General features: G+C 47.1%; 1 protein-coding gene across 2 annotated transcripts; it reads right to left on the minus strand.

Annotated features, from left to right (window-relative positions):
* Window positions 1–6,377: 6,377 nt before the first annotated feature.
* On the minus strand, window positions 6,378–13,401 carry LOC119136440 (ankyrin repeat domain-containing protein 34A). Of its 2 annotated transcripts, none has more exons than XM_037274958.1 (3): window positions 13,297–13,401; window positions 7,928–9,556; window positions 6,378–7,648 (listed from the first exon to the last, which is right to left on the minus strand). In XM_037274958.1, the coding sequence occupies exons 2-3, from the start codon at window positions 9,522–9,524 to the stop codon at window positions 7,617–7,619; spliced, it is 1,629 nt and encodes a 542-aa protein (XP_037130853.1). In that variant the 5' UTR covers window positions 9,525–9,556; window positions 13,297–13,401; the 3' UTR covers window positions 6,378–7,616. The 2 variants fall into 2 exon arrangements, with proteins under 2 accessions (XP_037130853.1, XP_037130856.1); XM_037274961.1 differs by having other exon boundaries at window positions 13,136–13,398.
* Window positions 13,402–13,525: the final 124 nt, after the last annotated feature.

A 13,525-nucleotide genomic window follows, 5' to 3' on the forward strand; every position in this document is an offset into this window, starting at 1 on the left:
AACTTTCCCGTATTCAAATTCCACAGGGGTGTTCTGGTCTGTTCGTAGACTAATTGTAATGGTCTTGATATGGCTTCTGCATACGGTTAAATAGTAAACAGGGTTAAAAGTCTTATTTATAACATCACCGTATTCCCCCTCAATAGGGAGAGTTCGAAGCATCGGCGCGTAGGCGTCACCCACTATCTGATGCTCTACTACGTCAGCGTAAACAAAAATGTAATATGATCCGGCTCGTCTGTCAGCTGGATGTTGTCCATTCACACCTTCCGGTCTGAGCGAGAGCCAATGTTCAGGATTCATTCCAACAATGTACGCTAGAGGGCTCTTGAACATAATTCTCAAACCTTCTTCGCCCGAAAACAAGAATCTGCGCTTATGTTGATCAAATTGCACATCAATCTTTTTCTTACTCGCTTTAGTTAATAGAGTTTGAATTTCCGAAGCCAATGACTCATGATCGTTGTAAACGCCTCCTCGAACTTTCAGCATATGTCGAATTTCCGAATCATCTTGGAATATGTCGCCTCTGTGAGCAGAAAGCTTCGGCTGTTTGAGATAGAAATTCCGTTTTTTCTCAGGAACGTCAGAAATTGAGTTGATGTATGAAAGTTCGCATAATCCGACCTCCCATGAGCCTTTTAAGTCGATATGTTGCGCTAATTCCACCTTAAATTCTGAAAGGGTATTTTCACTGAAAATGTGCATACTAGCATTTGACGCTAATGTTACGTAGAATTCTCTCTGGACTTCACCCATCTTGTAATTTTCACAGAATGACGTTCTATCGAGCTTCAAATGTCTTTAACGCTCTTTGCGGGTACCCAACTATCGAATTTGGCTGGCCAGCCGACCCAGTGGACGAGGAACCCGCGTTTGCCTGACACGGTGCGTGATTTAAGAATTTTCTGTATGCGGAAAATTTTATTTTTTTTACTTTTTGTAATTCCGCTTCGTAAAAGCTGCCTTCTATAGGCACACCGTCCAAGTCCGATATTTTGTAGACGGGTGGAACGCGATGAAGACGTTGTGTTATTCTGAATACTTCGTCCGTGTAACTTTGTAAATAACCCTTCTCAAAAACGCCTCTTAGTTTGGAAAGCCGCACAGTTTCACCTGGAGCGAAGCGGAACTTGTTCCCCCGGTGGAAAGGATTGTTTGCATACAGGTTGGTGAAAATAATGTCTTTATTATCCTCATTTACGGCATTTGGTGTAATTTTTATACTAGTATGAAAACTGTCATAGCTGACAATAAAATCCTGAATTACGTCGACGTATCGTCGTGTGTTCTTAGCTGTAAAATACCTCCACATGCGTGACTTCAATGTTTTGTTGAATCGTTCAACGGTCTGCACTTTTGTATCGGAAGATGTTGCAAAATGTATAATATTATGCTGTCTCATTAATTTCTGGAAATGTTTTTTAAAAAATTCTTTCCCCTTATCTGTCTGGAGTCGTAATGGTGTGCCGCTAACTGATAAGACATCTTCAAATGCTTTGGTGACCTGCGTACCTGTTTTAGCTTTCAAAACTCGTACATATGCACGTTTCGAGAAAATATCGATCATGGTCAGTAAATATTTATATCCATCATTGTAGCGTGCTAATGATTGCATATCACATAAATCTGCTTGAAATTGTCTCATAGGACCTTGAACAAAAACTTTATTTCTAGGAAAAGTTATTCTGGCTGGTTTGTGTAAAGTACATATAAGCATCTTGATCTGACAGAAACTCCTTCACTTTTTTAATATTAGTGTTTTTACAGCTAACAGTCGCTGCTTTGTGTAAGCGTGACTCTCCCCCAACACTAGCTGGAATTTTAGCATTATAATAGAGCTTTTCAAGACATCTCTCCCCACCCATTGTTAGATGTGGTCTGGCGCATATCAAAGTGTGGCACGGTTAATGAAGCATACAGGTATGAGATTTTGTGATTTTTAATTGAATAAACACAGAAAAACAATCACTTTGTTGGTCACAATAGTTTATTACAAAAAATTCAGCTAGTTCTTAAAAGCATTTACTAATGAGTAGAAAAAAGTATCAAACACACAGCAGTAAAAATAAAAATAAAAAACATGGTTAAAAAAACAACGTTTTTCTACAGCTCCTAAGATTTAACATAACGCATGAATGAAAATAACATAGGCGGTGGTACTTTGGACTCAGTTAGGGTTTTAAATCTCTTTAGCTCCCCAGTTATATCATTTGGCAAATGTATTTAATATAGTCTATAATCAATGTTAGAACAGTCGCCAATTGGTTCCACATTTTTCTCACAATATTTCCCATTGTGTCTTTCCAAAGGTTCTAAATAATAGTTCGACTTCACTATTACTCAACACCACAATGTCACTAAATTCTTGTTTTATACAACGGAGACGAGCAAAGACCTTGCATTCATGGGCGAGGTCGTGCAAAATGGCAGCAGCCGTGTTGCGGATGTTTTTAAGAGAGGCGGATGTCCTAAAATAGAAAAGCATGGTCGATAAAGTGTGGAGGAAGTTAGCATTGCATAACTCAGCCATCACTGTTTCCTAATTTGCATAGAAATAAAAGCAGCGATCCTCAATAAACAAGCATGTGTGATGCAATTGGCTAAGGTCGTCAAGGGTACACCCGTCACACATCATTTTTGCATGTTTGATTAATCCATCGTACAAAAGATGAGCTACCATTAGTTTCACACGTATGTAATCTTCCACCACCAGCCACAAAAGGGGCTCTACCTTCATAGCGTATTCATCTTGGTGAGCGTTGACTCTTGCAGGTGTTGTCAGCGTCGGTATTATTTCAAAGTCCTGCGCCGGTATGTTGCTCCCAGCGGTGGGCGAGGGGTAGTCTTCTACAATTGTGTCATCCGCCACCGCGGTCAGATCCATGTACCCTGCAAAATCACCGGGCACCATGACCTCTGGCTCCGGAATGAGCATGTGAGCAATGTCAGTGGCAGATAAGCGTGGCAAGTCCATACCGTTTTCAGGGTAACGCGCACATGCGTCGTCAAACAGGTCGATGGCAGGAGACGAGGACCAGTGATCACGCTGCTCCACCCCGTTTGCTAAGCTGGTTTCGCCCATCTCCGGGGCCGCAGGTGGGGTTGCCGGACTCTCAAGCAGCTCGAAGGTTGATGATGAAGCTCCAAAGAGACAATCGAACCGCTGATTGTCGTAGCAGAGCGGTGAAAAGAGGTCGTTCACCCTCTCAGCTGTCTGTGACATCGTGACGTTTGGTTCGGTTGTAGGCAACGGCAGGATCTCGAACCCCTCTGGTGCTGACCACGCTGCAGACGGTGATAAGACTGATCGCGACCCCTCAGCCGGCGCGTTTGGTCGTGGAGATGTGATGAAAGCTGTGTCGGCCTGGTTTGTCTCTGTGCCAGAGTTGTCAGGGCTGGACCAGAGTGTGATCGTACAACGTGGTACGGTTTGCACACCTCTGGAAAGCTTTTCTCCTGGTCCGTTCTCCACAGGTGCAAAACTTGGTAAACATCGTCTGGCGGGTCTTTTTTGAGCCATCTTCTTATTTCTCTGACGTGTAGAGCGGTCTCTCTCTTGGTGGTAGAGAGTCCGAAAGCCCGCTCTTATACAGTTTAGATAGGTATGCTAATGACTACAGCCCCACCTTTCTGTGACAGTAGGTAAAAAAAGAGGGGGGCAAGGAACGTCTGTACTGAAGAGGTGTGAGGAGGGCAAGGGTGGGGAGTTTAAAGTTATTTTTTAGTAAGGTTAATCTAAAGTCAATTTACGTTTCACTCCGATGATGTTTGTCCAGACACGGCTAGATAGAAAGAGCCCCGTAATACTGTCACCAAATGCTTGCATCCGTTTATACCATTTGCTCGTGGCACGTTCACTATTGTTTGAAAAACCCCACATTCGCTATTAAACACTTCTAGCGTCAGATACAGTAGATCGATTAGCTCTCCATCTTCTGTCCCATCAGTAGTTTGAGGAGAAACTTTAAGCCGTAAAAAACATCTCCCGCTCGCTGTAATTCTTGAAACCCATGTTATGTTCAGCTCACCTTGTAATCCGTATTCATCGAGATATTCAGTCAAAACCTTGGGTAGGAGTTGATTTAAAACACCCCAGTCATTTGAGTTCAACGAACCATACGTGCTGGCTGGCTCACAGTCGTTGGATGGTCCAGATCCCCCTTGGTTTCTCATGAAAAGATAGCTCACCGACCTCATAAAATTTTTTAAATCCCCACAGAGTCTCCGCTGTTAGATACCAGTTCTGCTCAAGTTTTTCTGTAGGAGGCTGTTGCATACGTTTTAGATACATTTGCCTCTTTCTAGGAGCGTCTAGCAATCCATCAGGGCCTTTACGGCAAAGATGAATACTGACAGGTGTTTCCGCTATCATGATTTGAGCTTCAGGTTTGCAGTTTAACACCAAAGCTTTAGCTTAGCTCTGTGAACTCGCCGCTCGATACTCTGCCGTAATATAGCAGCAGCAGCAGCACCAGCAGGTCCAGCCCCTCTCCCAAACCACACCTCTGTGTATCACGTGTTTTTAGTCAGGACATGTTTTTAACTTAGGCGACTTTCCTAAAACTATCTAAACAAATTGTAACATACAAAATATGCTGGAGGCACATCAAATATACTGAAATATAAGGCCTTCAGAGGCTAACTTCGTCAGCATAGTAACGACGCTTCAATGACTCTACCTCAGCTCAAACTATTGTATGTTAAATTAGGTGTACCAACATCTTGTCTTTCTCCTTCAGATGTCTTTTTTCAACAAAGTTACACGCAGACAACTCAGTAATTGTTGACTCAACTAGCAGAGGCTCCACAAGCTATTGTATGTCAAATTAGGTGCAGCAACACCTTGACTAGCTCCTTCAGATGCCTTTTTTTCAACAAAACTCCCCCCTTGATCCCTAGGCGCACTGGTTGATAGCAAATCTAGCTCAGATGTATCACTTCTTTGGTTTGTTTCACAAAAAATGGATGCAAATCTATTTTATCAATGTTTGTTAGAAAATCTGACTCTGCATCCGGCTGATATAATACAGGCCCCATACATGCCCAGACATAACCCCATCCAAAATGGCGCCACCAAACCAAAATGGCGACAGCGCCCCCCTCTTGACTGGCGCTATCTTGGCGCCCACCAGACTGGCGCCTAGCTCATTTGCATATACATTTGCATACAATAGACATCAAGGGAAGGCACATTCTTATATTGTGTTATATTGTGTGGCCGTCTCGAGGCGTTGGGCGTCCTCGCGCCATGCGGGCCCATCGGGGGCATCCTTACCTTGCACGATCATGTGCAGGTAAGGCGCCTGACACCGCCCCGCCTGCTTCCTGTCGCCGACGGCGCTTCCCACCCGTCACAGGATATCCGCGGCCAGCGTGTGCGGCGCCGGGGGGTGGAGCTCACGAAACTGGACCAGACTCTGTCCTGCCTGCTCACCAAGAGCGGCTTCCTGGGCCAGCAGGTGGACTACTATGGACATTACATTAATTCCTGTTTGGACCGGCTGACGGCCGTCGGGTAAGGCGCTCGTCAGCCGCTCCTTGGCACCCACTGGCCTTTGTCGCCTTGCAGGCGACCCGGTGATAAGAAAATGGAGGATGCGCGAGCCAAAAAGAAAGTTCCGCTTGTGAGCTACACGGCCACGAGCCTGCACGAGAAAGGCGTTCTGCTGGAGATCCAGGACCTGCCCCCCACTCAGTGAGTGTGCTCGCGGTGGTTGGTTTGAAGAAATAAAACTGGTCAGCGCTAAGAGGAGCAATTTGGCCTTAGCTTTCATGAAGAAAATCAAAGACGGACTCAAAAGATGGTGCTCCTCATCCGGCCAGATGCCACCAAGTTGCAACGCCTGGTGGCGCTTTGGCCCCTTTTTAAAAAGAAAGCTGCTGCGTCTAATCGTACTTTTCTTACACGTTAGCATGTGGGACCCTACTGGTTGGAGACGATCGCCAGCAAGTAACGCTCCTCAAATATCGTATTCATAGATAAAGACATTGAAATGTCACCACCAGTTGGATAGTATGACTATTCAAAATAAATAAGTACAAATAGATTGCATTTTGAGTGAATATGCACAATTGAGTCATCACCAAATCCAACCAGAAGAGTTGAGCCTTCTCATAACGCCGCTGTCTTCTCTCTTTTGGCTGAAGGTTCAAGAATGTGGTCTTCGATATCACCAACGGTGCAGAAAAAGGAAGCTTCCTTGTCAAAGCTCGCTTCCTCGGCGTGGACATGGAAGAATTCTACATCAAATACCAGGTAACGCTAAGCGCGTGTCAATGCAGAGCCAGCCGTCAATCGCTCGTGTGCCTCAAGGACCTCCTCCAGCTGCAGTACGACGGTGTGGCGGTGATGAAGATGTTTGACAAAGCCAAAGTCAACGTCAACTTGCTCATATTCCTCCTCAACAAAAAGTTCTTCAACAAATGAAAAATAAACCTTGGGGAGCTTACTTTGTTTTCATCTTTCAATTGATCCACAGATAACCACCATCACTTTTGTACTGTGTACATATTTGTATCTTTCTTCACATTTGTTAAGAACTGTCCTGTGCGAGACAAAACATGGAAGTGTTTTTTGACAAGCACGTGTGGACAGTACAACATGCATGTGGCCATGTGGCACTCGCGTGTGCTCCTTGCGAATACCAATGTGCGCTCAGGCGAAAAGCTCATCAATAGAAACCCATGCCGAAAACAAGTCAGCATCGAAAAACGTGACTGGCCAAAGAAACGTCTTTTCAGCTGAAGTAGAAGCATAATAAGCCTTCAGTGACTTGTCGTGCCACCTTGGGGAAGTAAATCAATCGATTGATCGAACGAGCGAAAAATCAAGATTGTCAGCAAATGAACAATAAGCCTATCTTGTCTAGTGTTCTAAGTTATCGAAAATATTTTAACCCAGCAGGGGTCTGCCCACTTTTTAGCCCCACCCCCTCCAGCTCAGTGGTCTTGTGGTATGAGTGTCCGCCCTGAGACTGGGAGGTCGTGGTTTCGATCCCCGGCCGAGTCATACTGAAAAGATTATAAAAGAAATGGAACCCGATGCCTCCCTGCTTGACACTCAGCATTAAGGGTTGGATTGGGTATGCTGTAAGGAGCTGCGCCCCACAGTCATTACTAATGCGCAATGTATAGCTTCTACTATGGAAGCTCGTCTGAGGACGACCACTCTCCCCTCTCACTCGCCTCCACTTGCCAGCCGTTTTCGTTGTACCCAAAACAGCTAGGTTCCTCTGTTCCCGTGCCAGGTTTTTGGGGCCCTGCGGTCACATTGGAACCATTCCTCAGAACGAACCAGCGGGCCGTGTCGTCACTATCCTCTGATTGGCCGACAGATGTTGGGCGTCAACTCTATTGCGCACGCCCGTTGCCTGCTTTCGAGTCAATCGGCCACCGTCAACTCGTTAAGCTGTAGAAACGTGTTATGTTTTTTCATATTGACTATTTCATGTGTACAGATTGAAGAATTATTCAAACTTGTGGATAAAAAAAAAAAAAGAAAAACATTAGCAGGCAGCGCACATCGCGAGCTCTCCATTCAAATGAACAAGCAGTGATCCCGCAAAACCTTCCGGTGGTCTTGAGACCGACGAAGACGTCCTCCAGCCGGAGCCTCAGCAGTCCCCCGGCCCGACGGTCACAGCTTCTACCTCAGATGATGAAAAGATATCAAACACATAAGCTCCACCCATCAACACTCTGTCGGCCTGAGCTAAGATAGATCTGATCCACGTTGAGAACACATATTTTGCCAAATACTTAAGCTGACACATCAATATACAGTATGTATATTGCCCCTTTGTGTGTCTAATTAGGAAAGTGACGTGATCAAACATGGCAAAGCCTGTGCTAAAGAGATGTTTCTTAGCGGGACACCCCGTTGAAGAGCAGAAACGGTTGGCCCATCCATGAAGATGTCAATCACCGTTTGACTCCATGACCTTCTCAGCCAGAATCTCTTGGAAGGTGGAGAGCTGCTTCATCTGCTCCGTCTGCATGGAGTGCCTCCTCGTGAGCTTTTTTTTCACCTTGAAGTCGGGACCGCGTTTGGGCGAAGCTGGGACCACGGGAACCCAGATTTTGTGAGCGCCGTGGACCGGCGAGGGGGGCTTGCTGTTGCAGCGGATATCTGGGATGGGTCTCTGGAGGTTGATGTTGAGCGGTGGCAGGAAACCGGGCCTGGTGTGGGCGATGCGATCCAGGAGTAAGGTGCCGGAGCCGCGCCGCTCCAGGAGTCCGGGGCTCCGGCGACGCGCTGCCGCAGGGGACACGGGGTTGGGGATGTTCTCAAGAGACTCCCGAGATGAGCTGGCGACCAGGGAAAGGGGGGACGCATTGTACCTCCTCCGCTCCACAGACACCCGCCTAGATTCAGGGGATGCGGGGATGGATTCTGGGCCCGCGTGCCCGTCAGCCTCGTAATACTCCGTCCGGGTCAGTTTGGGATATACCAAGCTCTGTGGACCGGCGGCGTGTTCTTGGGACTCCGGCGGTGGTTTCCTGCAATGTAACGTTTGGTGCTGCTGAACCTTGTCCACCCAGGAGGAGTGGGTGAGGACCTCGGAGCAGGGCTGCTCCATGCCTTCTGGGGAACAAGGCTCGTGGGTCTCGATGCTGTGTCGGCGTGACAACTGAGGTCTGGCAGACTCGCTGAGGCACAGTCCGTTTATTCGATGACTGAGACGGCAGACGCCCTCCGCTTCCTCCAGAAGCCCCCTGACGCTCTCCTGAGGAAGCCCGCCCGAGGCAAAGGGGGCCACCAGACCCCAAGGCTCTGAGTTGAGCCTCTTGAGCAGCTTGCGAGGAGGTGCCGCTGCCGCCGCCGCTCTCTTGTCTCCCTGAGGCCTGCTGTCGAGTAGCGGCAACGCAGAGGCCAGCGGGAAGCTGAAGATTCGATCCTCATCTCCTCCCGTGTCGCACCCCGCCGGAGATGAGGTGACGATCTCCACGTCCGATGGAGACATGCAGGCGGCGGGTGTGCACTCGGGGGACACCTTGTCGGCCACGCCCGGAGACGGAGGAGAGTTTAGGTACTGCTTTGTCTTTTTGGTACCGGATGGTGACGTGTCGGTAGTGATGATGATGACCTCCTTGCCTTTGGCCCTGCAGGCATCCAGCAGGACCTGCAGGGTGTCACGGTCACCCTTGTTCAGGGCATGCATGAGGGCCGAGCATCCCGAGTAGTCTTTGAGACTGGGGTCGGCCCCATTCTCCATCAAGAGGGAGACGGCTTCCTTCCCGGCCTGCTTGGCGCAGGCGTGCATCAAGGCCGTTCTGCCGCTCTTGTCTGGGATGTTGGGGTCAGCACCCTTCTCCAGCAAGTAGCGCACCATGCGCAGGCGGGTCTGAGGGTCCTCGTAGTCGGCCAGGCAGGCCGCTGACACCGGGGTTTGGCCTAGCTCGTTCCCCTCATTGACGTAGGCCCCGCCCTCCAGCAGCAGACGGGTCAGCCTCAGCTTCCCCTGGAAGACGGCTTTGAGGAGGGCGTTGCCTTCCATCTGCGGCCGCTCCGCGTCTCCCATGGTCAGGAGGTCTTTTCAAGATGTTGCCGGACCTGGGGAAGGAGCCCAGAGAAAGTGTTGGTGGGTTTCGCTGTAGGTGTTTTTTTTGTCATTCCGTCTCTGGTCATCTTAGCAAAGCAACAAGTGCCAAATGCTTCAAAACATTGCCCTCCCATCTGGGGCAGACTGGTTCTGTTTGGAAGCCGCCATTTTCGCGTGCGTAAACGGCGACGTCGCCAGGCCAAGACCAATCTGCACACTCCCATTACAGCGTGTTGCGATGGGCGAAAGGAACAGAGCACCTCTGCCAATCGGAGCCCCTCATTCCGATCGATGTGGTGCTTTAAGTGGCCAGTCTGGGGTACCAGCACTTCTCAATGTTCGCCTCTAGCTATCATGCCGCCAATTTTTCAGAATGAGCCCACAGTACCTTCTCTTCTGTGTTATGCTTTGTGCCACAGTCGCTGGTGGTCTTGGGGTACATTTGCCTCTCTCTCTGTCTCTCTGTCCCTGTCTCTCTCTCTCTCACTCTCTCTCCCTCTCTAGGCATACCGGGCACTTCTACGCACTTAAAGCACTGGATTGAGGTGTTTAGATGGAGCATTTTCATTCGATTTGGTCGCCACGGGAACCTGGCTAGTGACATCGCGGTGACAGGTTTATGTAACAGTGACATCACAGTTGCGTTTGTGATGTCACCTTGCAGGGACGTGCGGTCAGAGGAGGCAAGGGAGGCCGTGCCTCCCCTGCCATCATGAAAAGGGGAAAAACCAAATTCAATTGTTTTTATTATGAAGTCATTTTCCTTTTAATTTCAGTAGTTTTGTATCATTTTGAACCAAAATCGCAGAATTTTTATAGTTGTTAAAACCGAAGACGAGTCGCTCGGAGCAGGCAACTTCCTGCCTTGCCTCCTCTGAGGATTGCGTAATCACACGGCTGCCTATGCTGACAGGCTATGCAGTTAGACTGAACTGCTGTCTGTCTCTATGTCGCTGTTTAAGTGTTCAAACACTGTGGCTATATTAACAAATTGCTGATGTATATAATACCTAGTGTTTTTTGTCATCTGTTTGTAACGTCGTGTTTCTTTAGATGAACAAATCGGCTTTGAAAAAAGACCCAAAGGAGGCAACGAAAACAAGTTCTCCAGCCTTATGGCAGGGAGTGCTAGTGATCCCGGGATGCTTCATGCGCCCACCTGTAGAATAAGTGATCTCCAGTTCAAATTTACGGTGAACAACTGAGGAGCAGTCGTCCATTTATTTCGTTTTACATTCGGATTTTTTTGTTTTTACATTTCGTTTTACAATGGAGGATTACATATGCAAACTCAAACGATTTTCAACTATTGATTTTCGGTTGAAGCAGGAGGTCATCAGTAAAGGAAGACCAACTCCGGAGTTAAAAGGTTTAATTCGGACAACGGGACTTCGGAGCATGTCTTTTCAAACGGAGTGGTACGCACGATCGAAAACAAGTTTTTGTTTCCATGTGCTTTATTGAGTGTTTTTATGTGTGAAGACTGCTGATATGGGAGTTTAATTAAAATAGTTCAAATTAAATAATGAATAAGCTACCGTAAATTCCGGACTATAAGCCGCACCGGACTATAAGCCGCACCAGCTAAAATTGGGGGATATTTTAGTTTTTTTCTTATATAAGCCGCACCGGACTATAAGCCGCACGTGCACACGCGTCTTTTTACAAAGAAAGACCGTTCACAGAAAGCCTTTTTAAAGTTTTAATAACATACTTTAACATGTCTTTCTAAACATTGCCTGTGACGCAGCAGTAGTACCGCAGCAACACGGAAGTGTGCACGCGAGTTATTAACAAAGAAAGACTGGACACAGAAAGCTTTTTTAAAGTTTTAATAACATACCTTAACATTTCTTTCCAAACACTGCCCGTGACGCGGCAGTAATACCGCAGCAACACGGAAGTAACACAAGACTAATAGGGCTGGATTAAAAAAAACATACCCGGTAAAAGTCACTGAGACGCGGCGGTAACACAGCAGCAACACGGTAGTACAGCACCAACATGGCTCGTTAAAAAACATACCAGTAAAAGTAAAAAAAGAGCTTCATCGTCTTCATCTTCCTCCTGTGCACTGAAACCATCGAAGTCTTCCTCCTCAGCGTCCGATTGGAATAGCGTTAGATATCCTTCGCCTCACACTTTCTCAGTCTCTCTTTCGTCGTCGCTTTTATGCATTTCTTCGAGTGTGATGAGGGTCTGTTCATGCTAATTTTATTCATGCACGAAGCGCTAAATTATATTAAACTAGCGAGCGACACGTATAGCTCCATAGTAGACGGGACCACGAAATAAAGAAAAGGGTGACGTAACAGAATGTCATCAACATCGACTGACTTTAGCTTAAAAGCGGCATCATATGCATTTCTTTTGTCCCCCATAATGACGGTTTGTGTATAAAAGCTCCCTTTCAGTAATGTCCGTCTTGATCTCGTTCTGTCTCTTCTTCGTGTGAATTATACGCCTATCAAAACACAAACTAGCACGTCTTCTTCGGCGCATTATCTCTTCTTCGTCTGTCTCGCTCTTGCTTCCTGCTAGAGCGCCCCGGAGGCCGTAAAAATCCATAAATACGCCGCGCCGCCATTTAAGCTCTATTTCCCTCTTTGACAGCCAAATCGATTGCTTTTAACTTAAAAGCTGCATCAAATGCATTTCTTCGTGTGTTTTCCATGATGAGGGTGTGTGCGTGATGCGCGAAATGTTCAAAACACAAACTAGCACGTCTTCTTCGGCGCATTATCTCTTCTTCGTCTGTGTCGCTCTTGCTTCCTGCTAGAGCGCCCCCTGGAGGCCGTAAAAATCCATAAATACGCCGCGCCGCCATTTAAGCCTCGGGGTTCAAAGTAACCTTCTGAATAAAATGCATTAAAAGTTCACGTTCATTACAACTTGTTTTTGGTGAGCAAAATGTCAGAAGAATTGAATTTAAATGCTGATTGATTGGGTTTTAATACAATGCAGATGGTCCAAACAGCGCCACTGCTTTGTGTAATCTCTGAGTCACATGGCAGAGTAAGAGAAAGGGTTTAGAGCCCTTTAACGCAGGTCACCTAGCGTGCATTCCTACTAAAGCTCATAATAGTCACAAGCAACACAGCCAGAATAAGCAGCAGCCATAGTAGTGTTTCAAAATAGTATTTTTGTTGTTGTTTTTTTCTTCAAGATACCGCAGTGTATAAAAGTGATCAAGTCATCACAAAAATCACGAAAAAAATCCTTATATAAGCCGCACCTGACTATAAGCCGCAGGGTTCAAAATTTTGGAAAAAAGTCGCGGCTTATAGTCCGGAATTTACGGTACTCTAGAGCAGCGTTCCCCAACCTTTTTCGTGACACGGTTAGGTGTCGGACAAATTTTACCGGGGGGGGGGGGGGGGGGGGCGTGGTGACGTCAGTGCCTCTCCAGTCATGAACCTCACTGCACGTCACTGTCACCTTGGTATCATGATGATATCATAGTGGGGTTTGTAATGGCATCCCAATGAAGTCATGGCTGGTAGGATGATGATGATGTCACGGCAACTTCAAAACAGCGAGGTTAGATGTCCCTAGCAAGTATGAGAACTACTCGTTAGCATAGCATTTACCTGACATGATGCCGTCACGTATCGCTGGACGCGCACCGTCACGTCATGTCGATATTTCAAGACTGCTGCCTCTTTCTCGCGCGCACACATACACGCACACACACACGCACACACACGAACGAAGGGGCGCTCACGCAAAGAGAATAGATTTTTCTTCCTACCGCCGGGCGAGAGATTCTTCATCGCCATCTTCATCTTTCTCATCTTCATAAGAAAGTCGTGAACGACTGACGCATTGATCCTCCTCTTCTTCCTCCTCCTCGTCCTCATTGAGCAGTTTAACCCTTAGCTGGCTGCATCCGAGTCACGTGGCTACGTTAGCATCAGCATGTAACTTGACTGTCTGTCACTATGACAACCGAGAACAGCCACTTGTTTGCAGGTGCCTAA

Source organism: Syngnathus acus, chromosome 16 (genome assembly GCF_901709675.1).
Source record: "Syngnathus acus chromosome 16, fSynAcu1.2, whole genome shotgun sequence".
In the NCBI taxonomy this organism is placed as follows: domain Eukaryota; kingdom Metazoa; phylum Chordata; class Actinopteri; order Syngnathiformes; family Syngnathidae; genus Syngnathus; species Syngnathus acus.